The sequence below is a fragment of the Colias croceus genome, chromosome 27, assembly GCF_905220415.1.
Source record: "Colias croceus chromosome 27, ilColCroc2.1".
NCBI lineage: Eukaryota > Metazoa > Arthropoda > Insecta > Lepidoptera > Pieridae > Colias > Colias croceus.
The window spans coordinates 4,791,178-4,817,530 of NC_059563.1; the positions used below are offsets into that span (position 1 = coordinate 4,791,178).

At 35.4% G+C, this 26,353-nt stretch overlaps 1 protein-coding gene across 2 annotated transcripts; it reads left to right on the top strand.

The window, feature by feature from the left end:
• The first annotated feature begins 21,068 nt into the window (after positions 1–21,068).
• On the top strand, positions 21,069–25,750 carry LOC123703808 (piggyBac transposable element-derived protein 4-like). 2 transcript variants are annotated; one of them, XM_045651968.1, is made up of 8 exons: positions 21,073–21,166; positions 21,729–21,944; positions 22,039–22,146; positions 22,217–22,312; positions 22,396–22,458; positions 22,547–22,600; positions 22,673–22,758; positions 22,850–25,750. In XM_045651968.1, exons 1-8 carry the CDS (start codon positions 21,159–21,161, stop codon positions 24,592–24,594), a joined length of 2,376 nt encoding a protein of 791 aa, XP_045507924.1. In that variant the 5' UTR covers positions 21,073–21,158; the 3' UTR covers positions 24,595–25,750. The 2 variants fall into 2 exon arrangements, with proteins under 2 accessions (XP_045507925.1, XP_045507924.1); XM_045651969.1 differs by lacking the exon at positions 21,729–21,944 and having other exon boundaries at positions 21,069–21,166.
• The last annotated feature ends 603 nt before the right edge of the window (positions 25,751–26,353 follow it).

A 26,353-nucleotide genomic window follows, 5' to 3' on the forward strand; every position in this document is an offset into this window, starting at 1 on the left:
AAAAAAGTTTTTATTTTTTTATTTTATGTAAAACGCATTTTCCCTCGACTGTACACACGTCAAACCAAATAACGCGTTATCTATACGAGATAAGCGCCTTTTAGTTAACATAATCAGTAGCAAATCCATTGAACCAGATGCGTAATATTTCATAGAAATTCTGTTATGAAACTTTTTTTCTACAGAGAAAACGAGCAAACACATTATCTGGTAAATTTCTAAGAAATACAGAAATCCTTCCAATCCTTCAAATCCTTCCTTTCGAACAGATTTAATTTAAACTTTGTAATCGGTGACAATAAAATAATTTCATAAGCTAAATGTGTTGTTTTAATTTTTTTAGCTATTGCATAGCTTCTATCGCGGGCCTTGAGCGCGGGGACCGAATCGAGAAATTTCGTAACGAAAAAACCTCACGCTCTCCACTCCGACGGGCGGAGGTGTGACTTGAAGGCATAGCATGCAATAGCTTTACCGCGGCAGTCCCCGAGTGACACACGTCGTTTTTTTGTACTATAGTTATTTATATTATCACGCATTCAGGACACGTAAATCAAGTGCGATATTATTCAAAAGCAATCCTCACGGATGTTGTAAACAAAGAATGTTGTAAAATAAAACATTTTATGAACGTATGTCCAAATAAAATCTCAATATATAAGTGGCGTATGAAGAAAGCGAATTGCTTGAGGCGGGAAAATATTTTTGGCGCCAAAGCATTACTTTGTGGCGTAATGCTTATAAATAGATTATTAAAACTCAATATGAAACATTAATTTAAGTAAACGTCTGATATATCAAAATCGTTAAAATTCTAGTAGGTTATTACTACTATTTTTAGTTAATAGAATTATGTATTAATCAAGATTAGTACAATGATTTTAGTAATAATATAAAATTGCAAGATTTATTTACTATTTTGTTTTAGAAATCAAAACATTAACAAATACAATATTATAATCAATCTTCGAAACCGTAAATAAAAACTGTGGTACGTAAATAAACTATCTATCCCTAAATTTGTAAAACTATTACATTGCCCTGATTTCTAAATGCATTCTAGAATAATTATAAAACTTCGTTATATTTAAGTAGTTATTTATTTCTAAACGAGCTTTGACTTACAGCGGAATAGGAAAGAAGAATCATCCCTTTTCAATTGACTTTCAAACGGGACTTCTCTTTTAACTTTTAAAAGTGTTTGAAAGAATGAAATCCATTACAGGATGCTCTCGACAGTTAAAGTTTTCTGATGTTTGCCATTCCATTAAGACGCCGTCAACAACTGGACCGAAATGGATGTTTTTACACAGTTTTAAACAATATAAAGTTTAATAGGTAGATAAAACCTTATTTCAAGATGTGGAAAGCGTCACACACAAGTGTACACATCTATAATACTAGTACAAATATTATAATGCTGAAGAGTTTGTTTGTTTATTTGAACGCGCTAATCTCGAGAACTTCATGTCCGATTTGAAAAATTATTTTGGTGTTAGGCCACTTATCGAGGAAGGCTCAATTCAAAATTTGCTCCGAAATTCAATGAAAACTCACCTACAATACGCCTAGCATAAAACAATGTCGAATTCGAGTCAAACTTTTTAATTTATCCTTCTTGCTATCTAAATAAGGTCGTACTTTGTATTTTGAGATTACAATCTAAGTTGGATGGATTATAAACAGTGCGGTGTCGATCTTGAGTGACATATAGTTTTCTCGCTTGCAGTCGTGGGCTTTTACCGGGCTTTGCGCTTATCTCTTCTAACGTATGAAATTTCGTCGATATAATTCTATAGCAATTTGTATAGCGAAAAAAGCCTGGCCTTACAGTGTGAAGATAGTTACGATTGCGCGACTGAACGTCGTGAATGTTATTGTTATTATACAGGATGTCTCAAAAGAAAGTTTATATTTTGTGGATGAATAAAAAAAAAGTAAGCGGTGTATTGAAAAAATGTTTATTAATTATTAAAGTGCATAATATGGGAATTTATTTCTTAAAAATAATATCGTCCAAATGCAGTCCATTGCGTTCACGGTACTCATTTAATCGAACACTAAAATTATTTATGACAGCTCGGCAGGTAGACACAGTGATGGCTGCCATTTCGTGTCGGATATTTTCTTTTAAATGCACTAGAGAAGTTGGTTTTTTGGCATACACTTTAGATTTAAGATACCCCCACAAGAAAAAGTCCATGGGAGTTAAATCAGGGCTGCGTGGAGGCAAATTTATATCACCTATCCTAGAGATCAATTTTCCCGGGAAAATTTCATGAATTCGAGATAAAGACATATTGGATGTGTGTGATGTAGCTCCGTCTTGCTGCAACCATGTTCTCTGGTTATAGCCAGGAAAGTTTTGCAGTGCAGGCACTAAAAACTCGTCTACCATCGCTCTGAATTTACTGTAACTGCACGCCCTCTTTCGTCTTCGAAAAAGTAAGGGCCAATAATTCCTCGCTAATTTCTATTCTTGATAATTTCTTGTGGGGGTATCTTACATCTAAAGTGTATGCCAACAAACCAACTTCTCTAGAGCATTTAAAAGAAAATATCCAGCACGAAATGGCAGCCATCACTGTGTCTACCTGCCGAGCTGTCATAAATACTGTAATTTAAGTGTTCGATTAAATGAGTGCCGTGAACGCAGTGGACTGCATTTGGACGATATTATTTTTAAGAAATAAATTCCCATATTATGCACTTTAAGAATTAATAAACATTTTTTCAATACACCGCTTACTTTTTTTTTATTCATCCACAAAATATAAACTTTCTTTTGAGACATCCTGTAGTTTGAGCGCGAGATTATACTGGTGTAATTTAGGTTAGGTAAGTTTTCGAATTTTGTGATAAAATAAGTGTCGCGTCACAGATTGTATTGTAAATTGTGATGGTTTGCTTTGTGCTCAGCGGGGAAAGGTAAAATCATTAAACTTTACTGAAAAATAACAATAAATTTCAAAACCAACTCCCGATTTGTGCAGTAGGTAAGTCACATAAATGAAATTTTAATTGTAATGTTTACGAAGTAATCGATTTCATGAATGAGAATTGGTTTGAAGAAGCCTTTCCCCAGCTGATGAAACTTGCACATTTGGTAGTTAAGATTCCTGCTATTAGTTATTCCACGGAGCTTGCTTTCTCAGCATTAAATCGAATAGAAGGCCAAGAACGTCTTTCTGGTGTTTGTGTTTCTGAATTAACAGTGACTGTCATTGAAAACCAAGACAATCAGCTAACAGATTTAAAGACAATATTCTTTCACATTAACGATTACCAAACTTTCCTTCACAACATTGTATTCACGTCACCGCGTTAAAAATAACACAATAAAAGTGTTACTGTCTTATTGTTACAGAACGTAAAGCAGTCAACACAGGCTATGATACAAGCCAGAACAAGCTTTGAACTACACACTGATGAAATATGTTAACGTTGTTGCTTGTTATTTATATTCTGAATGTTAGAGGATGATATTGGACCGCTTTATAATCTTTTTTGAAGTCTAACGAGTATTATTTCAAGGTGGCGTCATGTCAATACCGTCACGTCATGGAGCAAGACGACTTTAGTATTTGAATCTCGCCATAGAAGTTTCACTTCTGACACGTGTGCTCGGTACACACGCTCTGGCACGCTATTTAGATATCTAGGATCTTAGCATACAATATATGGACGGACAAGATAGCAACAGCAACATACTTACGAGCAATGACCTATTATACTAGTAGACGCGGCATACGCCAACATCATTGCACTAAAAAACAGCGTAATTAATACATACCTACTTACTAACGCATTATCACCAATACAGTTGTTCTCTCTTTCACTCTCACGCACGAGACATAATACATGTCTCACTCATGTACTTCGTAATAACAACTGCCGATTAAAATATAAAAAGAACGTCCAGCCACGACGCTGAATGGTGCGTGAATAAGTGAAACTCGGGCACTTAGCTGAGTTTTTTCTTGCCAAAATAGAGAGCGGGTAACGTATCTAGCTTTTTTATATATCATAGCTTACGAGTATATGTAGTATCCTACTAATATTATAAATGCGTAAGTTTGTAAGGATGTGTATGTGTGTGTTTGTTACTCTTTCACGCAAATACTACTAAACCGATTATAATGAAATTTAGCACACATATATATGGTGACTTGGATTAACACATAGGATAGATTTTTTCCCGGAAATTCCACGGAAACGGGAACTATTCGGGTTTTTCTTGGAAAACGCGGGCGAAGCCGCGGGCGGAAAGCTAGTGTCTGTATAATCACAAAAAGGTGTGGATTCTTCGTTTATTATTAAATAAACACAGAATCTATTTTAGAAACAATTGTTAGCAAATAATGAAACCTATTTTCATTTGCTTTTTTTAGTAAGCTTAATATATATTATCTAATATATGTAATTAATTAATTATACAATTAAAATTCTTAAAAAAGAATATCAGTAGAATGTGAAGTATTTTATACAATAATTATTAAGTTTCTCGGTACATTAATGTCTATTCTAATTTCAGAGTAAGTATTTTGATAACAAAAATAACCTATTTTATAAGAAAATAACGAAATTTGAAATAACTTAATAAAAACAGCGGAGAGAGAATCTAAGGCTCATTATTATCTTTAAAAAAGTTAATGGTGGTGATTAAATATTTCTCTTAAATAGGAAATCTTTTGGACAAAGATGAAGCTTTATAAAATCAATTATTAATTAGGTAAAAAATATTGAGTTACTTTTTCGCATTTTTAATAAATAAAATGTTCAATCTACACTAATCAAATCAGAAATAAACTTTGATCTTACTGATTAAATTCAAAAATTATACGACTGATTTTTGTGATGGGTCTCCTGTCTCTTCACATTTTATACTAGCTGTGCCCCGCAGTTTTACCCGCATTGCTCCGCTCCTGTTGGTCTTAGCGGAAGCTATATAGCCTATATCCTTCCTCGATAAATGGGCTCTAACACCGAAAGAAGTTTCATATCGGACCAATAGTTCCTAAGATTAACGCGTTAAAACAAACAAAGAAAGAAACTCTTCAGCTTTATAATCTTATCTAATATATAAAAATCAATGCCACTTTTCGTTGTAATTCCATAACTCGAGAACGGCTGAACCGATTTCGATAATTCTTTTTTTATTATATTCCTTGAAGTACGAGGATGGTTCTTATGTAGAGAAAACGTTAATATGTACCACGGGCGAAGCCGGGGCGGACCGCTAGTAATACTATAGTATAGATGTGAAAGTTTTGTCATCTTGTTTGTCTGTTACACTTTCACAGTTAAACCACCGAATTGCGAATAGAAAGATAACAGCTGTTGAAGATCCGTTTTAGTAATTAATAGTACTTGTCCCTTAGATCGCGTATAAAACCGCGAGGCACAACTAGTCATATTTTTTGTAACCGGAGCTAATCATATTACTTTATAATCCAAAAAAACTCAGAAAATTACCTCCCACGGTCCTTTCAAGAATATTTATATTAAAAATCTCAAATCATAAAATCTCTTGATAAATAGGATAATTAAAATGTTTTACAAAGACACTTCTAAATTGGGTGATTCTTTTGATGTTCATTTTATAATAGACTAGAAATATATATGTGTAGGACGTTTAATTATATACAGATATCATATTATGTGTATCTTGTGTATGCTATTTTCAACGCGCCTAAAGAAATTTCACTTCAATATGTTGATTATCATCTGGAAAAATTTTGACTGAAATCTCTTTAGGCAAATCGTTAGGTACCTATATCTCGATATTTGTTCGATACCTACTCTATAGAAATAAATGAAAAAAATATCGTTTAAACTTTCTTGTACCTTACAATTTTCTAAGTGAAAAAAAGCATGAATATTTTTTGAGAAACCTCGGCGTAATCAGTGTACAGCAAACATACATAAAATATTAAAAAAAGCAGTCGAATTGACAACTTTTCACAGCGCTTCCTTTGAAGCATTAGCCTCTTTCATCACACTTTTTAATAAAAAGTAAAAAGACTTGCTTCGTTTTTAAATTAGAAAACACGACACAAATATTAGTAAGATACTTCTTAGGCCAATTTCGGTATAATATAGAAAAATATTCATTTCCTTTGAGTTTCCCGATGAATAAACAAAATCTATATCTTGATTGTAATAATAATTTAGATTACAAAATTAATCAGTTTAGACTCAAAATTTATTACCCGATTGTTTTTACAAAAAGTAGAATTGTGACATGCCTTTCCCTGTAAATGTGAATATTTCCAAGATTGTTTGCTGATCGAAAAAAAAGTCTCTTTGATTTAGCGATAATAATCCTTGTCCTAGGATATAATAATGAAAAACTGGAGTTTCAAATATTAAAAAAAACGACGTGTGGCACTCGGGGACTGGGGCGGTTGCGCTGTTGCATGCTATGCTTTCAAGCCACACCTCCGCCCGTCGGAGTGGGGAGCGTGAGGTTTTTTCGTTACGGAATTTCTCGATTCGGTCCCCGCGCTCAAGGCCCACGATAGAAGCTATGCAATAGCTTAAAATCTCAAAAAAATTCCTTCATTAAATTCTCTTTTCGTTCAGAATCGGAGCGTACAAACTCAGTATTAAAACAGAAATTACGAGAACAATTTGCGTGTTAACAATATTCACTTTTAAACGAAAGTAATTGTACAACACAATTATATTTTACATAATAATTACCTCTTACAGGGTCGGGTTGGTCGCAAGACTTAGGTGAAACCTGAAATATAAATGGAATGATATAAATTTATTTAATAAATTTATATCATTCAGCCAATAGTTGACAAATATTTTTAACCGACTTCAAAAATAGGAGGAGGTTATCAATTAGGTCGGTACATGTTTTTTTTTTATGTATGTACACCGATTACTCCGAGGTTTCTGAACCGATTTACGTGATTCTTTTTTTGTTCGATGCGGGATGGTGTCGAATTGGTCCTATAAAAATTTTATTCGGATAGGCCCAGTAGTTTTTATTTTATGAGCATTTTTGTCTGTATTTGTAAATGTTGCAGGTGCAAGTTTGAAGTCGGTTGTTTTTAACGCAGTTATAACTTGTTTACTTCATAGACCTGTATGTTACACTAGGTACTAGCATAGAACATAATATACTCTAAATGCAACGTACGGGTACTACTTTGAAAAACATTTATTTCAAGGACATATTTTCATTAGGTACTTAAAAAATAACTTGCTTGCTGTTCGCGTCATCCCGCGGACGATCCCGGGTAAAATCAATTGTATTTCTTTAGCTCTCTATATTATTCTGATATAACCTATATTAATGTAAAGTTTAATCCAAATCCGTCCAGTTTATTTCGTGAAAGAGAACATACATCTATCCATCCATACTCACAAACTTTCGCATTTTTTATAGTAAATAGGGCAGCGTTTGACCAGAATCTCGCCTGATATGTTAGGCTGAGTGTGTGTGGATGGTACGCGCATTGGTTTATAATATTAATATTATGTAAGGATATATTTAATGAATTTATGAAAGGCAGCAATGGAAATAATATTAAACTTATCGAGTATTTATATGTTTTCTGGCTCTGGTATGATATCCATGCAATCAAATCACAAATGTTTCAATTGGAATTTGACCCAAATTCCTGACATTCGGTTTTGCCGAATATAATATTTATTTTAGTTAAAATATTGACATTATGTGTCTATACGCACAGTTGTGATATTTGTGTGTTTACGTTTTATTAAATATAGTTAAAATAACCTATATCTGCAATTGTTAGTAGTAGCTACCTATCTAACGTAGGAAATTTAGATAATAAATTCAGAACTAAAAAGCCGATTTCAAACACGATTTATTCCACCTAAGTCAAACTAAGAATTTATAAAAAACGAGATTTAAATCCATTATGTATACAGTTTTTAGAAGGTAAGTACTAAAAATAGTACAGCAAATTGATTGACTCGACTCTCCATTTTTATCAGACCATTTTATAAACATAAATAGAAAATAAATTACATAGTACTCGATGTTGTAATTCAAAAGAGATTTATTGGCCAATATATACCCTATGATACGCAATATTCTATAAATACAATATAAGTAGTTCAAATGTAATGGGCTTTTTTAACAATCGAGACCGTTGGCCCAACAAATGAACGTCGACGTTATTGTAGGTGATTATGAATAAACCTCCTCCTTTTTTGAAGTCGGTTAAAAATATTTGTCAACTATTGGCTGAATAATATAAATTTATTAAATAAATTTATATCATTCCATTTATATTTCAGGTTTCACCTAAGTCTTGCGACCAACCCGACCCTGTAAGAGGTAATTATTATGTAAAATATAATTGGGTTGTAATCACTTTCGTTTAAAAGTGAATATTGTTAACACGATTATGAATAAACACCTACAATAACGGCCGATCATAAACTCAAACATTTATTTATTCAATTAGACTTCTTCTAGAAGCATTTTTGAATCGTCATATTTTAACATTTACCACCGATTCGGAAAGCAGTATCTATGGCCAAGAACCGGCAATAAACTCCCTAGTTGCTCTTTTAAAATCATGTCACAGACATTAAGGCCCTCTACACTATCGAGCCTGCCTCTAATGGTCCAACACTGCCCATTGTGAAGAGGACCCATTAAATATATTTTCCTATGATTTTATTTGAACTCAATTATACTTTTAATTGAACAACAAAAGCTTTGCATAATGAACCCTATTAACCTGTATACATTTATAGATACGTAATAGGGTTGACGTTAAAGAGTTTTTTAAATAGGGCTGGCACTTCTTTATATTTTTATTATTTTATTTCCGTCTCTTTGTATAATATGTTTAAGATATCAATTATGATCGTATTGAATTATTGTAGTTACACTGTTCTTTGATTTATTGATAATAGCAACAAGTAAAAATTCCTGAAAATATAAACGACACTCATATATAAGTGCTTAAAAGTCATAAAACTCTTACGAAATGTATCAGTGGAAAAAAGTTATTCTAAATGAAGTCATAAATAAATAATTTCAATCTACATAAAATGTCTCTCTTCACTGAAATTTAATCCAAGACTTTACTATAGAATAAGTAATACACATCCCATAAAAAAAGTTCTAAAAATTATTATATAAGGGTCCGAATTGGCGGCCTGTAAAAGCCGCTCCTACAAAGGGACCGGAATAAAACTGTCTTATCAACGGAGCAATAAGAAAAACGTTGAAAAAATTAGGCTCGCTCATCTTTATGTTCGTAATCAGGAGATTTCATTATCTGCGTCAATGAAACTGTTTGAAGATGTTTTTCTAATTGTAGCTATCGCTTTACGAGGTCAAGAGGTTTGGGGTTTCTATTTTATATAAGCTACATTATGAACTGCTTGAATAAAACTGTCTTATCAACGGAGCAATAAGAAAAACGTTGAAAAAATTAGGCTCGCTCATCTTTATGTTCGTAATCAGGAGATTTCATTATCTGCGTCAATGAAACTGTTTGAAGATGTTTTTCTAATTGTAGCTATCGCTTTACGAGGTCAAGAGGTTTGGGGTTTCTATTTTATATAAGCTACATTATGAACTGCTTGGAAAATCAGATCTGGTCTATACCTTTATATAATACGAGCTTACCGCCCACGACTTCGCCCGCTTTGTCCAAAACCTAATAAATTATATACTAAAATCTTCCTCTTCCTCTCAAAATCCGTTGCGTAGTTTTAAAGATTTAAGCATACAATAGGACATAGGGAAAGAGAAAGCGACTTTGTTTTATACTATGTAGTGATGTATTTTTAAAATAAATACCTATGCTATTGTGACAAGGATTTTAAATTGTAATATAATATGAGGTCCAAAAGTAAATCTGGATTAATCTAAGAATGAAGATAAATAGAAGAATCAATAAAAGAATAGCACACACGTCATTCTCTCATCCTCTACCTTTTGGATTGGGGCAAAAACACTGCTCAATTTTAAGAAATTACCATCCGAGTCCAAGAACCACGAAAAATTGCATACTTTTCCGCCTTAATAAATACACAACTTATCGTAACATTATAAACTAAAACAAAAGAGCGCCAACCCTAAATTAAGCAGCGCTTGTTAACAAAATTTTCAAAGAAAAATCGGAGCAGCTTTTACGACGAGCTTAATAAAATGTCTTGCAATAATAGTCTCCTATTACTCCGCTATCGCGCTAAATGAAGACGATCGTTCATTTTACGATACATCCAGTTATTCAGCCTTCTTCTTATCAAACCTACTAACCTTATTTTCGGCTATTTGCTTGTGAATGACTTTTCAACATAATAATAATTATACTCTTTGTATTCTTTGTATTAAGATTCTAACATTTATTACTTCTTTAAGATTTTTCAGTGCAAGTAAAACCACGGGTTATTACTTGTAATAACAAATCCTGTTTTAAATTCATTGTAAGGCTGTAATTACTACATTTATATGCATTTACCGTCTCGTATCTGCATAACAAATTAATATTTTCATAAACGTGCAAGTGACAACCCTTTAAACGATTTTCTGCTTGTACAGTAACATTTATTTTAATGAAAGTGATATTTGTGAAAATTTCGTTAAGTTTCGTTACAGTAGGTACTGCCCACGGCTCCTTTCCCGGGGGCCGTAGGTATCTTTGGAAGATTTCCCCACTTAAAAAAAAATAGTTGTTACAATTTATCTTTTGATCTAACAAAACATTATTTCCATGCGTCCCTAAATAGCTTTTATGCATTACATAATAATTATCTGAAATAATTACCATTTAAAAAAATTAAACCGCTTTCAAATTGACATAACTATACACAAACTTCAAATGTGACCAAACGTAAGATACGAGTTTTGAAAGAAAAAAGCATCATCAAAATCAGTTCACCCAGTCGTATGGTCTGAGGAAAATGACAGCACACAATTTAATCGACAAGCCACGTCCACACTGACCGAGCCGCTTTCGTGCAGCACTTATTTGCGAGGGTGCTCGCTCTGTGTGGGCCCGCCTAATGCCTATTATCATTTCAACCAAGCCTTACCACGTTCCAATCTACACATAATTTTATGGCATACATAAGAAATACACTATTGCCGCCCATTAAGAGCGATGTATCGAATTGAAACTTTTAAATACGAAAATAATCATGTTTATTAGCTTGACGCACACATCTGGCGTATTTCACAGATGAAAATGTAAATAAATTATATTTTTAAACATATTCCGCTTGAGGTCACGCTTAACGAAGGTTATGATCGTGGTCACTGTACTTTTCCCGGTCTATTAATGTTTGTTTGTTTGTTTATTTTATTTTTATGTCTAAAATTGACAGCTGTATCAACGCACGGTTAGTAAGCCAAATCGATATTATGTGTGTACATCTGTATCATTGTTTTCAAGGCTTTAAAATACCTAGATAGGCTTTAAAATACCTAGTTTTATTAGTTTTTAAGTTCTATTGGTTTTTTTTTTGTTTTCTTTTTTAATTATGTTTGTTTTTTGTATCTGTGTGGTGTGTTTTATTGTCAATAAATGTTTTTATTATTATGTTTCTCATTTCCATAATACTCGGGTACCACCAGAAGGACGGTACCCGGATCTTTGGAAGGCTTACGTGGGGACACGGATCCAACACGCAGAGGCCCTTTAGAGAATTTTAATGTGTTGTGGGACACCAGCCGCAGCCTGCCCATGACTGCACTATAGAGATACAGCCCTAGGCAGTCCGCGGCCGATGTAGGACTATTGCAGGGTATGGAAATTTAATAATTGGGCTATGGATTGGGATGCTTAATGGACTGGTACTGTGGACTATGGGAAACTATGGCACCTGCCTTTCTACTAAAAGAAAGTAAAAATATGTTGGCAGGTGGTGACTCGCCCTCTCACTGTATGGGCCCCCGAAATAAGTCGCTGCAATAGTGCGACAAGGGGGCAACATATTGTGAGCAGCTAAGGGTGGAGAGGCGTCCCTGGACTTTAAACTACGATCACGCGCTCCCTGAGGGTCCAGCATCACGTGCCCACTCGCCACTTACGATTCGCATCCACCCTTCGAGCTAAAAGCTCTCGCGACTCCACTCTGGCCGGCCGGTTAAGGCAAGCCAGAGGTGGGGGTCCTGTCCTCGTCAGGCTTCACACCGACCGGCCGGTGAAGGCAAGCCGGAGATGAAGACAGGGGCCTCCCCCGGGAGCACTCGGTTCCCGCGGGGTCGCTACTCCCCGACACCCCGCCACAAGGTGTCCTGCGGGTTGACTGATTGCACGGGTGGAATATCTATTGTCACATAGACAATAGATATTCCAACCGTGGGCGATGGGGTCGTCACATCCCTACGCCCTTATTATTATTATTATTATGTTTCTCATCTCCATAATACTCGGGTACCACCAGAAGGACGGTACCCGGTCTTTTGGAAGGCTTACGTGGGGACACGGATCCAACACGCAGAGGCCCTTTTGAGAGTTTTAATGTGTTATGGGACACCAGCCGCAGCCTGCCCATGACTGCACTATATAGAGATACAGCCCTGGGCAGTCCGCGGCCGATGTAGGACTATTACAGAAAATGGAAATAAATGACTGGACTATGGAAGGGGTGCTATGTGGACAGGTTACTGGATCTATAGGAACTATGGCGTCTGCCTTTCTACAACAAAGTTTGTAAAAATATATTGGCAGACGGTGACTCGCCCTCTCACAGATGGGCCCTCTAAAAAGTCGCTGTAACTTAGCAACAAGAGGGCAACATGTCGTGAGCAGCTAAGGGTGGAGAGGCGTCCCTGGACTTTAAACGACGATCACGCGCTCCCTGAGGGTCCAGCATCACGTGCCCACTCGCCACTTACGCTTCGCATCCACCCTTCGAGCTAAAAGCTCTCGCGACTCCACTCTGGCCGGCCGGTTAAGGCAAGCCAGAGGTGGGGGTCCTGTCCTCGTCAGGCTTCACTCCGACCGGCCGGTGAAGGCAAGCCGGAGATGAAGACAGGGGCCTCCCCCGGGAGCACTCGGTTCCCGCGGGGTCGCTACTCCCCGACACCCCGCCACAAGGTGTCCTGCGGGTGACTGACTGCACGGGTGGAATATCTACTGTCACGTAGACAATAGATATTCCAACCGTGGGCGATGGGGTCGTCACATCCCTACGCCCTATTATTATTATTATTATTATAGATAAATAAAATAGGTACGCGTTTTTTTATGTCATATCCAGCAAAAGAGCAGGCGACTTACCTTTTGCAAGGTTGTCGCCGCCCATGAGCGTTCGCAGTTTCAGGGACTCTACAAGCTTAGATTTTATATATTATTTAGTTTTTATTACATTCAAAAGCTTTATTTGCCAAACACAAGAAACTAGAAAAAATAATTGCAAAACGATATAGCTTTTCATATATTTTAACTTAAACAAAATATCTTTACAAAAATGCGGATCCGTAAAACATTAAAAGAATTTAATCCCACGACCCCTTTGAAAGCCGATCGGCTAATCTTATTACCTCTCGATAATTAAATTCAGCATTATGATACCACCCTTTCAATCCCATTGAAATATGTCAGACATCTATAATTACGATCTTGATACATTGACATGTGATAGCAAAGGCTTCTCTTAATCAAAGCTGTGGGTGTTATGTGTAAAGGCTTTGCTAGATAGAGCGCTTTTTAACGCTCTGTCATGCGTTAAAAACTGACGCGCTAAACTGACGCCGCGTTATGACGCTGAATGGTGTTGTACGACGCAGTAATGTACTGTCAATCTGGTAAAGTACGAGTAATACGCGATAATGGCTTTGTTAGATAGGACACGTTTTATTGCATGTCAGAGCCTTCGCCGTAACCAAACGCCGCGATATGACGCCGATTTGTGTTGTACTATGCGGTAATATTGAGTAATATTATATATTCTGTGGTAATATACCTATACGGCTTCAGTAACGGTTACTACCTATATTACTTGCTCTGTGGCATGTCTGTGGCCGGTACGCGTTGAGCGTTAACGCTCTTAAATATTTCCAATACATCGTTACACAAAATAAATATAGTTTGAAAAACTAAAAAGCACGCTTTCTAGCTAGATACTTACAACTAAAAAGTAGAAAATAATTCTTAATCTAGGAATCAAGCAATAACCAATACATAGTATATTTGTGAAAAAAGCCTGGGGCGCTTTTCATGAGCTGATTATACTTACCTACAACACGTACACGTAGTACCTACACGTGTTATCGATAAATGTAGCTTTCCATTCAAAGTTTCTACTGGTATAATTAATTTTAAAGAATGATGTATTCTCATTCAAAGACTTAAAGCTAATTACATGAGAATAACATAACAAAGTAAATAAATAATGAAACAGTCGTCCGAGCACAGCTATTCCAAACGTAAGTTGTTTTATTCCAAAAGTGATTGGTCATTAAGTATGTGATCAGCTAGGCTCTTTTTAAATACATACATCGATTTAGCTGTTTTTATATCACTGGTAAGTCACTACATAGTCTAAAACAAAGTTGCTTTCTCCGTCCCTATGTCCCCATGTAGGTATGCTTAAATCTTTAAAACTACAAAACCGATTTTGATGCGGTTTTTTTTTAATAGACAGAGGTTTTAGTATATAATTTGATAGGTTTCAGACAAAGCAGGCGAAGCTGCGGGCGGAAAGCTAGTTTATTATAAAATTGGGCACCTTCAAATGTAATGCATTTTTGTCCATAGCCATAATTATTATTATCAAAATCGTAAGTTACGATACTTTTGCTCTTTAGAATAAAACAAAAAATTATAGCACAACGATGTTAGACTCGAACCTAATCTCGTTAGCAGCACTTATAGGAATAAGAAGTAATTTATTTATCTTATTAAATAATTCAGAAGGCCAGTTTTGGGTATTCAATTATAATATATAATCCAGTTTTCGTATCTAGGACGACCTCCATTGTCAACTTAAGTTATTTCAGAGGTAAGTTAATTTGACTTAAGTAACTTAGCGTAGCATCTTTTAAGATAAATAAATATAAATAAATAAATAATTTATTTCACTTAAAACATTTTACAAATTAGAGCGACCCAGGCTCCTAAGATAGTAAGAACTGTTTTTCAGGAGCCTGTGTCTTCCATTTACAGTTACACGACACGAAAAAAATCAGAGACAAATTAAATAAAATCAAAAATAAATTAAAAATTTACATGCAATTAAAACTAAAAAAATCAATAACAAATAAGTACAAACAGCAAAACAAAAAACAAAATGTGTCTAGGTAACTCATTACAAATAAAGCAAGTCCAAAACAAAATTCGAAATTATATCAGCACATAAATAAATTGAGATGAAAATATATTTGCACTGAAACTAAATTTAGTTGGAAATTTATTTTGAGAAATAGCAACAGAATAGTATTATATATTTTATACGTTTTTATGTATTTATTTTGTTAATCCAAGCAATTACAATTCCAGAAAACCAAATAGATATAATCAATAAAATCGTCGAGTGATGTAGGTAACTGTTACCTATCTCTTTCTATGTGATTCCTATTTCTCAAGATGCAAGTAACTGCCTCATTCATGTAGGTACCATGAATACCTATTTCAAGAATAATGAACTACTAATATATACTGAAACTAGCGGTCCGGCTTCGCCCGTGGTACATATGAAAAATAGATGTTGGCCGATTCTCAGACTTACCCGATATGCACAAAAAATTTCATGAGAATCGGTCCAGCCGTTTCGGAGGAGTATGCAGACTAACATTGTGACACTAGAATTTTATATATAAGATTATAAAACTGAAGAGTTTGTTTGTTTAAACGCGCTAATCTCAGGAACTACTGGTCCGATTTGAAAAATTCTTTCAGTGTTAGATAGCCCATTTACCGAGGAAGGCTATAGGCTATATTATATCATCACGCTAAGACCAACAGAAGCGGAGCAATGCGGGTGAAACCGCAGGGCACAGCTAGTAACATATACAATTACATACAAAACATAATCCAGCTAAAATTAGTTGGAAGTACAAGCAAATAATAACTCAGCATACATTGCTTCTATTTACAAAATAAACATAATTCGTGTTGATACATGAACCAAATATAGAGTAGGTACTAGCTTTCCACCCGCGGCATCGCCCGCGCAGTCAAAGAAAAACCCGCATAGTTCCCGTTCCCGTGGGATTTCCGGGATAAAACCTATCCTATGTCCCGGGGTAAAAAGTAGCCTATGTCCTTCCTCGGTTATCAAAATATCTCTATACCGAATTTTATGCAAATTGGTTCAGTAGTTAAGGCGTGATTGAGTAACAGACAGACAGAGTTACTTTCGCATTTATAATATTAGTATGGATTGCCAGTTTAAATTATTAATTTTATTTACTTGCAACATTTCAACTGCATGTGGCGTGTGATGTAAACACTAATATACATTCTAAAATATCGATTTGGCTATAGCTTTACGTTTGTGAAATAAATTAATATTTGAAGTATCATCACATGAGTCATTAAATGAAATGTAACAACCATTTGTTATCTCAGGAACTACTGGTCCGATTTGAATTTTTTTTTCAGTGTTAGATAGCCCATTTGTCGAGGAATTATAGCATAAAAGATAAACGGGGCACAGCTACTTATCTTTAACTTCTCGAACATTCTAAATCATTTGTCTAGCTTTCATTGTATTTGTTAATTAATGAATTATGCAGGAATCTCTAGTGACTGCTTATAAATAATTCAAACAAATACAAGGCAATACAACTCCATTACATTACATATAAGGATGTTCATTCGTATGTAAATTTACAATTAAATACTAGTGTATTTATAACTTAGTACTGCAGTACTAGTCACTCGTCCGGGTCTACCTGGATTGGCAAAAGTTTTTTGACGCTACGGGGCGATTTTTCGAACCTTGGTTAAAACTTAAAAATTATTTGGAAAATCCAAAAGTGCACGACTCATAATGCTCATTTAATTATGAAATATAAAAAAATATATATATATATATAGATATACAGTCTTGTAGTTTTCGTTTTTTATTAATTGCAATTAAACGACACTGAATTAATTAATCATTCGCATTCAGTGACCTACAATCGTCGATTAGAATATTTAAAAAAAAATTTAACTCAAATGATGGATTTTTTCACAAGTTATAGTGTTTTCAGGTTTCACACATGACGGGCAGGAAAATTTTTTGACCTATTTCGGTGTTTTTTTCCAATTCTATTGAAGTAAATCAATTTTTAAAAAGTATGGGATTAATCTCCATTAAATTATTTCGACAATAGTATGCAAAATATCTTGATTCCGTGAACTAACAAGGCTATAATAATAAGAATAGCTGCAAAAATGAGGCGAAAAAAATTTTTCGATCGTAAAGCACTCTCTGATGCTTCGCATCGTCGTGCAATTTAATTCGTTGATTAATGTATTAAACTACTATATCAAATATAAATATACATTCTATTACCCGACATGACTGGTTTATTATTTTGTTATGCTTTATTGGACGGATAAGTTTTAACCAAGGATAATGAATGATTAATAAAATAGCCCCTAAGAAATAAAATCTTTCAGCTGGAAAAAACTCCGACATTGTCTAAGCTCTTTCGGGGCTTATTCGATATAAATAAACAAAAATCCTTCCTCTCTACAACACTGAAATTTCGTAAGCATTCATAAAATTATTGAGCATTCCTTTTGTCTCCATAAATAATTTACAAAGTACATCATAAAAAGAAATACAACAGAATTATGTAACAGATCTCATAAATGATTTAAATATAAAGTTATCATAAGGAAGAAATAAGTGAAAAAGGGCATAATGCATAATGCATTAAGATTATATTTTCTATGTCCACGTAAAAGGTTTTATTTGGAAGATAAGATAGCGTTTTATATAATTCAAGACAAGGAGAGAATAAATTTTTACAATATAATAGATTTAATATTGTAAATACGTGCGTTATTTGTCTAATTTACACCTAGTGTTTTACTTTTCATGATACGTACGATTTTTATGTTTGGATATATATAGATAGATATATTTTGTTTGGATAGATATATAGTTTTAGCACATATTCTTAGGCTTAGCTTTCCACCCGCGGCATCGTCCGCGCAGTCAAGAGAAACCCGCATAGTTCCCGTTCCCGTGGGATTCCGGAATAAAACCTATCATATGTCCCGGAGTAAAAAGTAGCCTATGTCCTTTCTCGGGTATCAAAATATCTCTTTAGCACATTTCATGCAAATTGGTTCAGTAGTTAAGGCGTGATTGAGTAACAGACAGACAGACAGAGTTACTTTCGCATTTATAATATTAATATATTATATAGTATGGACTATTTCCTGCGGTGAAACGTCTATAATAATTCTTAAGGTACAATTCCGAGACGGGCCGCAGACCGCAAACTGCAACAGCAAACTGCAAGCGACAACACTTGTTTCTATGAACATTATAAATGAGAAAGTTTGTGAGTATGTATGTTTATTACTCTTTCACGCAAAAGCTGCCGAACCAATTTTCATTAAATTTTGCATACACATAGAGGCTAACTTGGATTTACACATAGGATAGTTTTAATGCCGGAAATCCCACAGAAACGGGAACTATGCGGGGATTTCTTTAACACGGGTGAAGCCGCGGGCGTAAGCCAGTAAAATAAAATGATAGCTCATGTAAACATGTGTTTATCAAATCATTTGCATCAAATCCTTCCCATAGAGTTCAAAAAAGTACACATGAACAGAGAATATCTTAAGCTTTCTCCATAATAGATAAAAAACAGATAGTGATAAAACACACGTGTGAGATCCATGCACGCAATTTGCCATGCGGCGGTGTGCGGTCAAGTAATTAGTACTGCAAATTGACCGTGCTATGATTGCTTTAATACTATCTAATATTATCTACTATATAATATATGTATATTATACAGTTCGATTGCTTGAAATTAATGCACCTAATTAGACAATCAGATAGATTCTATTTATAACTAGCGGTCCGCCCCGGCTTCGCCCGTGGTACCTACATATTTACGCTTTCTCTACATAAGAACCATCCTCGTACTCAAAATTGGTTCAGCCGTTCTCGAGTTATGCGCTTACCAACACATTTTGCGATTCATTTTTATATTATAGATAGATTATTAACCCATTGAGCCCCCAGCGGCCCGATCGGTCCACGACACAATAGATTTTCTTGTCTGTGATTCCGGGGCCTGAGTTATTAAAAAGCTAACTTATGATAATAATGAACTACATCACTACATAGTATAAAACAATATCGCTGTCTGTCCGTCCTATGTAGGTATGCATAAATCTTTGAAACGACGAGACGGATTTTGATGCAGTTTTTTAATAGATAGAGCAGTTCTTTAAGATGGTAGATAATTTATTAGGTTTTAGACAAAGCGGGCGAAGTCGCGGGCGAAAAGGGAGCCATTTATATTATGCTACAAAGTACAATACCTACAATATTATTATGCTGAATTGATTTCCATTATAATTTTTTGTCCTGTTTATTATTGGCAAAAGATCTTATAAAAGAACAAACTTAACTAGGTATATTGCGCCAAAAATTATAAAAAATGAAACTTAACGACAATAAAAACAGCTTCTAAGTACCTACATTATTCCGTAACTATTACAGATATCAAAAAACTTTAAAGTGGATAATAAAAGTACTACATATACCTAATGAGTAAAATGACAATAATAACTTTTTAAAATAAAACGAGAAATATCCAAAAAAAAAATGTGTGCGTGTGCCGTGTACTAGAGTACACACGTCAGAAGTGAAACTTAGGTATAAGAAAAAGTTGGCGCGTAACGCAAAAATGTCACACCTACGGCGTAACGCAAAAATGTCACGCCTACAGCGTAACGCAAAAATGTTACACTAAATTTTTGTCCAACCCCGATAAAGAAGTTTCACTTCAAAAACCAAACACTCATAGACATTTAGTATGAAATATGACTATTCCAAACATTTAATTTGAAAGCCAACTTTTTTATTAGGTACTTCGCAAATTTTAATGAAAGTTCATTAAGAAACTGTAAATAGAGCTCGATGTGGAAATTCCAAGACGAAGATGTCATTTCGAACCTTTAATTTGAATACAAAATGTATGGGAAATAAAATGAAGAATTCTCCTGTCACATTATGGCCAAATCTATTTTTATCAATTTTATGTATTTCAATACATTTCAGTTGAAACTATATTTATACCTCTTTATATGTTCTGTGTTTATACCCCTGTGATAAGGGTGTCCTAGCAGAACATTTGTCGGGTCAGCTAGTCAACATAATATACAAAAACAGAACCCTTATCAATGTCTACCATTCATATCCATACTAATATTATAAATGCGAAAGTAACTCTGTCTGTCTGTCTGTTACTCAATTACGCCTAAACTACTGAACCAATTTTCATAAAATTTGGTATGGAGATATTTTGATACCCGAGAAAGAATATAGGCTACTTTTTATCCCATTTTTTCAAATCGGACCAGTAGTTCCCGAGATTAGCGCGTTCAAACAAACAAACAAACAAACTCTTCAGCTTTATAATATTAGTATAGATACTTAGCTACAAATAACTTTAGTAGGTAGGTACATGATTTAATATTTAATGGACATAAAAACATAAAAATAATAGCAGTGGAGAAAAAGTAATTTACGAATCGACAAGTCGACATTAAGGATCCGAAATGAAATCACTGAAAACATTATAAATCATTCAAAAAGTGAAAGTCGACTGAAATTTTCATGCGAATTAAAAATTCATTTTTCTTTCTCGACTCGTAATTAGCAAACAGGGTCCATTATAAATTAAAGACTCCCTCTTGCATGTCGAAATACCGGCTCCCGGTGTAAAGAAATTTTAGCCGTAAATGTCGACATACCGGGTGCCGGTATGGTGTGAAGTGTTTTGCTAATCGCTCTAAAGAACGTCATTGTATATTACCCTTTCCTTTCTAACACATTACAAATGCTTAATGAAGAAACAGGCTAGCAAGTGACGCCAAAACTTGCGCAGCTTTAGTGGAAAAAATTTAAACACCAGTCATTCAAAACTCCGTGATCGCTCGAGCGTAACATACATACTAGTTTTGTGAATACTTCTACCTAATCCTATCACCATTCGCTAAATATTTATTGAAACGATGGAAGGGTAAGTAATTATTGATTATATATACTAATTATATAATATTTCTGGTAATTTTCACTAAAAATCGGTCTGTAACTATCACCATGTGCAAGGTCGAAAACGTGGTGACGATTTTATTGTCGTTATATTTCAGCCAGAAATGGATAAAAAGGCAAGTTGATGTTAGATCTAAAACGTAAAACTACTTAGTTTTGATATATTTCATAGGTAGCATTATATTTGTTGCTAAAACATGAAAATATGTAGTGAAATATGATACTACGTAGTATCATACCGGGAGCCGGTTACGTCGACAGCATACGTATGACAGCTAATTTTTTTGTATTTTTGGGATGCTACCTTAGTAGGGATATGCCTCAGGAATATATTTGTATGCATTAAAATTTTAATTTATTTTTTATTTTCGCACTTTTTTCGTTATCGGTTTTTCTTTTGGTTTTTGTATTGAGCTAATTTTTTTTAATTAAAAAAAAATTATATGTTTGCACTTTTTTTATTTTTTGCATTATTTGTTTATTTTTTCAATATTTGCACTAGCTTTTTTTCTGCTTTTTTATATAAAAAGACAACGTCAATCTCGTGGACGACGAAGTGGAGCGACTACACGCGGGGGTCGAGGTGGTGCACAGGGCGGGGGCCGTGTCCGCACGCGCGGCGGTCGAGGTGGTGCACAGGGCGGGGGCCGTGTCCGCACGCGCGGCGGTCGTGGTTCTCGTGGTGCTGCTTGTGTTGGTGGTGGTACTGCTGGTCTTGGTGCACACAGGCCTTCAGTTTCTGACTCGTAATTGCGTCTTATTTTTACTTACAAAATGCTTATTAATATTATTATTATTAATAATGAACAAAGTATTTTAAACAATTAATTTATATTTTAGTGTAACAAGTGGATCGTTGCATAGTCTGGCCGAAGTCCAGGCTATGGAAAGGCCACTGCACGAAAGAAGGAGAAGGGAGCTGCCGCCAGCGAGGACATTACCTGAAGGGTAAATTAATGTTAAATTATTATTCTATAGCAATTATTTCATTGGTAATAAAATTAACACTTTTTTGTAGATCCCAATCATTACGGTCGTCCATACAAGAAGTGGACGCCTCTCCCTCCACGAGTATGGAGCCTGTGATGTGCTCGGCTCCACCATCTCCGGCTCTGTAATTATACTGTTATTTTTTAAATTTTCAAATGCAATTAGTTATTAACAGTAACAATTAACAGCGAATACTTATATTTGCAGGTATGTTGAATGTGGTGGGAGCGGGCATTCAACTCCGCGAACTCCCGCTCTAAAGAGACCCGCGTAAGTTTTCATTTATTTTATTTGTTACTAAAGTTTTATTTTCTGGGGAAAAATATTCACAATAACACTGCTCTTTTTGTTGTTACAGAAATAATGACTCTATTGGAGATGGCGAGGAGGCTCCGGCTTCGAGGCGGTGCTTGTAAGTTCAATAATGAGCAAAATTATATTTTTAGTTATTGCGATACCGGTACTGATTTTCTTCTTTTCTTAGGATTCCACCAGCTTCATCTTCATCGTCAGCTGTCAGGGCTCGTCCTTTAAGGGACGAAGACATTTCCCAAATTTTGAATAATTATGGTAAGTTAATATTTAAAAATGATGGACATCATCTGTTTACATAGGTAAAACAGACTACAGTATATTAATATTATTATTATTATTTACACAGGCAGTGAAGAGGATGCTGACAGCGATAATGAAGATGAAGATTTGGTGAATCCGGTACAGCTGCCTAGGAGGGCTGACAGACTTTTTACGTCTGAGGAAGAGACTGAGGTGCCACCGTTAAATGCGGACATACGCTTTGAGTGGCCACCTCAGCCTTCCTCCAGCCTGCAGCCCCAACCTAGTGCCCAGCCCGAGCCGGAACCCAACGCCGAGCCCGAACCAAGCGCCGACCTCGAAGCCATCGCCGAGCCTCACGACAAATTTGATTTTAGGTGGAGAGGGTTTCAAGAATCTCAAATTCCTCCTGAATTGAGAAAGGAACCATTCTCCCAGATTAATTGTGGACCCACAGTTCCATTGACGAGCCCATATGATGCATTTACTGCTATATGGGATCGCCAAATAATGGAGCACATTTCAGTGGAGACAAATAGATATGCTCAGCAAAAAGTAACGGCTATGATTCATCATGGGCTATTAATGCCCAACAGCCGTATCACGCAATGGTGTGATACGAATCCAGATGAGCTGTACGTGTATTTCGCAATAGTCCTAGCGACTGGGATTATTGTGAAATCAAATATAGACTCATACTGGAGTACAGCCCAGGAGTTATTATCTTCTCCTGGGTTTGCGGCAATGATGAGTTTTAACCGTTACTTTTTGTTATCTAATTGTCTCCACTTCTCCAATAATGATGACTGCAATCCAGACACAATGACGCGATCGGAGGCAAAGCTTTTTAAGGTGCGTCCTATTACAGACCATCTTAACCAGCGGTTCCAACAATTATATATTTTATCTCAAAATATTGCGTTAGACGAAAGTCTGACACAGTGGAAGGGTTGGTTAGATATTAACCAATTCATCCGAAATAAAGCAGCCACAGTCGGAATCAAAACCTACGAGGTTTGTGAGTCCCAGACTGGCTACTTGTGGCGGTTTGAAGTGCACGTAGGGCATGACGAATCTCCACGAGATAGTCCTTTGTCTGGGGTTGTGCCGGCACTTGTGCTTAAACTTCTCAATGGTCTTGAGCACAAGGGCCACACGGTTTGGATGGATAATTTTTATAACTCTCCTGCGCTTGCGCGAGAGTTAAAGATACGGGGGTTTGACTGTGCCGGTACTGTCCGGTTGAACCGACAGTTTGTTCCCACTGAACTGACTAATCTGACCAAAGGTGGTTTGGATGTAGGTCAAGTTCGTGGCTGCACTTCAGGCGATGTGGATCTTGTGGTATGGCGAGATAAGAACCTCGTTTCTCTTATCTCGACGTACCATGGGCTAGCAACGGTAAAGTGTGACGACGTACTTAAGCCCTCAATAGTACCCGATTACAATGTGTGCATGGGTGGTGTTGATCGCAAAGATCAAATGCTTGCCATGTACCCGCTAGAAAGGCGGCGTAATCGGGTGTGGTACAAAAAGTTTTTTAGGCGCCTGTTAAATGTTAGTATCCTGAATGCTTTCATACTACTCCGCACACAGCGACCTCTTACCCACCGAAGGTTCCGTGAAACTTTGGTAGGGGAATTGGTCGCAAAACACAAGCCACCTTCACCCTCAGCAGGTACAACTAGACCAGTGGGACATTTTCCGGATCAATATGACTTTCTGGCCGGAAAAAAGCACGAACGCCAGCGCAGATTTTGCGTTGTATGTAATAAACGTACAACTGCATATTGCAGGCAGTGCAACGTTCCACTGTGCGTGTTTACCTGCTTTGAGCCACATCACTCTTAACAGTTACACATCACACAAACACTACCTTCACACACAGCTACTCAGGACACAACATACAGGACTCTGAAACGCTTTTTGTCGCCAGTTCAGTGGGAATCCTTATGTCTGTCTGTCTGTTACGCTTAAACCTCTGAACCGATTTTTATGAGATTTGGCACAGTCAATCGACCCTGAGAACGCGGGCGAAGCCGCGGGCGGAAACTAGTATAAGTATATTCATCCAAATCGTGTAACAATAAGACAATTAAGGCTGTATATTTATTTATGTATTCGTAAGTAATATTTTTACGTATTTATTTCTTTATTTACGTCTCTTCTATCTATCTATCTATTATATTATCTATCTATATATCTATCGAGCTATCTATCTATATTTATTATTATTGGCAATATTTTGGGTAAAAGATATAATTGTTGTTCCCACGGTTGCGTCATTTGTTCGGATTACAGTCATCATTATTTGAGAGTTTAGTATTAGTGTGGTATTTTGGTATATGGGGGTTTTTAAAAAAAAACTGACTGCTACATTACCGGAATATGACCAGAATAGATGTTTTGAATGTACGATAGTAAAAAAACAAACACATCTCATAAGAACCATACCTTGAAAATATTATGTTTTACTAAAAAGTCGTATCCATACTTTTATAGCCTCTCAGGTACCAAAATGACCCATTTTTTGCTACTTTTAACAACTTATATCTTGAAATATTTCTTAGAACTGTACTGTTCTGTTGATTTGTTTTGATGCTTTAATCTATCTAAATCTTAGAAAATGTCTAAAAGTTCCGTTAGTTGCAATACTTTTTCCAAAAACTATGTTTTAAAATGTATGTAATTTTTGACCCAAATTTTTGAGCTATTTTTGTTTAACTCCTACTCAAGATATATATAATATAGTGCTGCGATACTTTCGTAATACATAGTTTATAAGCTTAAGTTTCTAATAAACAAAACATCTTTGTCCAAATAGGCATAAGTCATTTAAAATTAGGTTGAAATCCGATACCCACTTTTGATGACTCGTTAAGTGGCGGTTTTTTGTGACGATATTAAGATCGTGTGTTGTGTAAAAAATTTGTATGGTGGCACTTGAATTTTGTGTTGTATTTTAAACCTAATGTGATAAGTTGTAAATAAAATGTTTCAATTACTTCCAAATGTTGTTTTAATTCAAATTATAACCGAAACTTATCTAAATATCACAGTACCCTATGTTGAAAGTTCTATGTTAGCTTTAATTGAGTATTTATATAGAAATGGTTGAAAGTGAATAAAGATTATTAAATTTACAATAAGATTTATAACTTGAATTAACTTGATTCGTACTAGATACGGAGAAAATCGAGTTAATGTAAAAGTCTATCAATTTCGCTGTCTGTCGACCATACCGGCTCCCGGTATGACAGATAGGGAAAATCGGAAAAATGTCATCGACATCCTAAAGGGCGAGTCTTGAAATTTGAATAATAAAGAATAGATAATTTTATATACCTAAGTATCTAAAAAGATATACATAATATGATATAGTATATTATTGACTAACTGTGCTCCGCGGTTGTACCCGCATTGCTCCACTCCTGTTGCTCTTAGCGAGATTATATTATAGCCTATAACCTTCCTCAATAAATGAGCTATCTAACACCGAAAGAGTTTTTCAAATCGGACAAGTAGTTCCCGAGATAAGCGCGTTCAAACAAACAAACGAAATGTTCTAAATACAAAGTGTTCTAATAACATATAGATCAATCTCAACACA

What these genes read in the sequence shown, in the direction of transcription:
- LOC123703808 (XM_045651968.1), top strand. An exon ending in GCTCCACCATCTCCGGCTCT is followed by an intron (nt 22,313 to 22,395) that starts GTAATTATACTG and finishes TTATATTTGCAG; the next exon opens with GTATGTTGAATGTGGTGGGA. An exon ending in CCGGCTTCGAGGCGGTGCTT is followed by an intron (nt 22,601 to 22,672) that starts GTAAGTTCAATA and finishes TTCTTTTCTTAG; the next exon opens with GATTCCACCAGCTTCATCTT.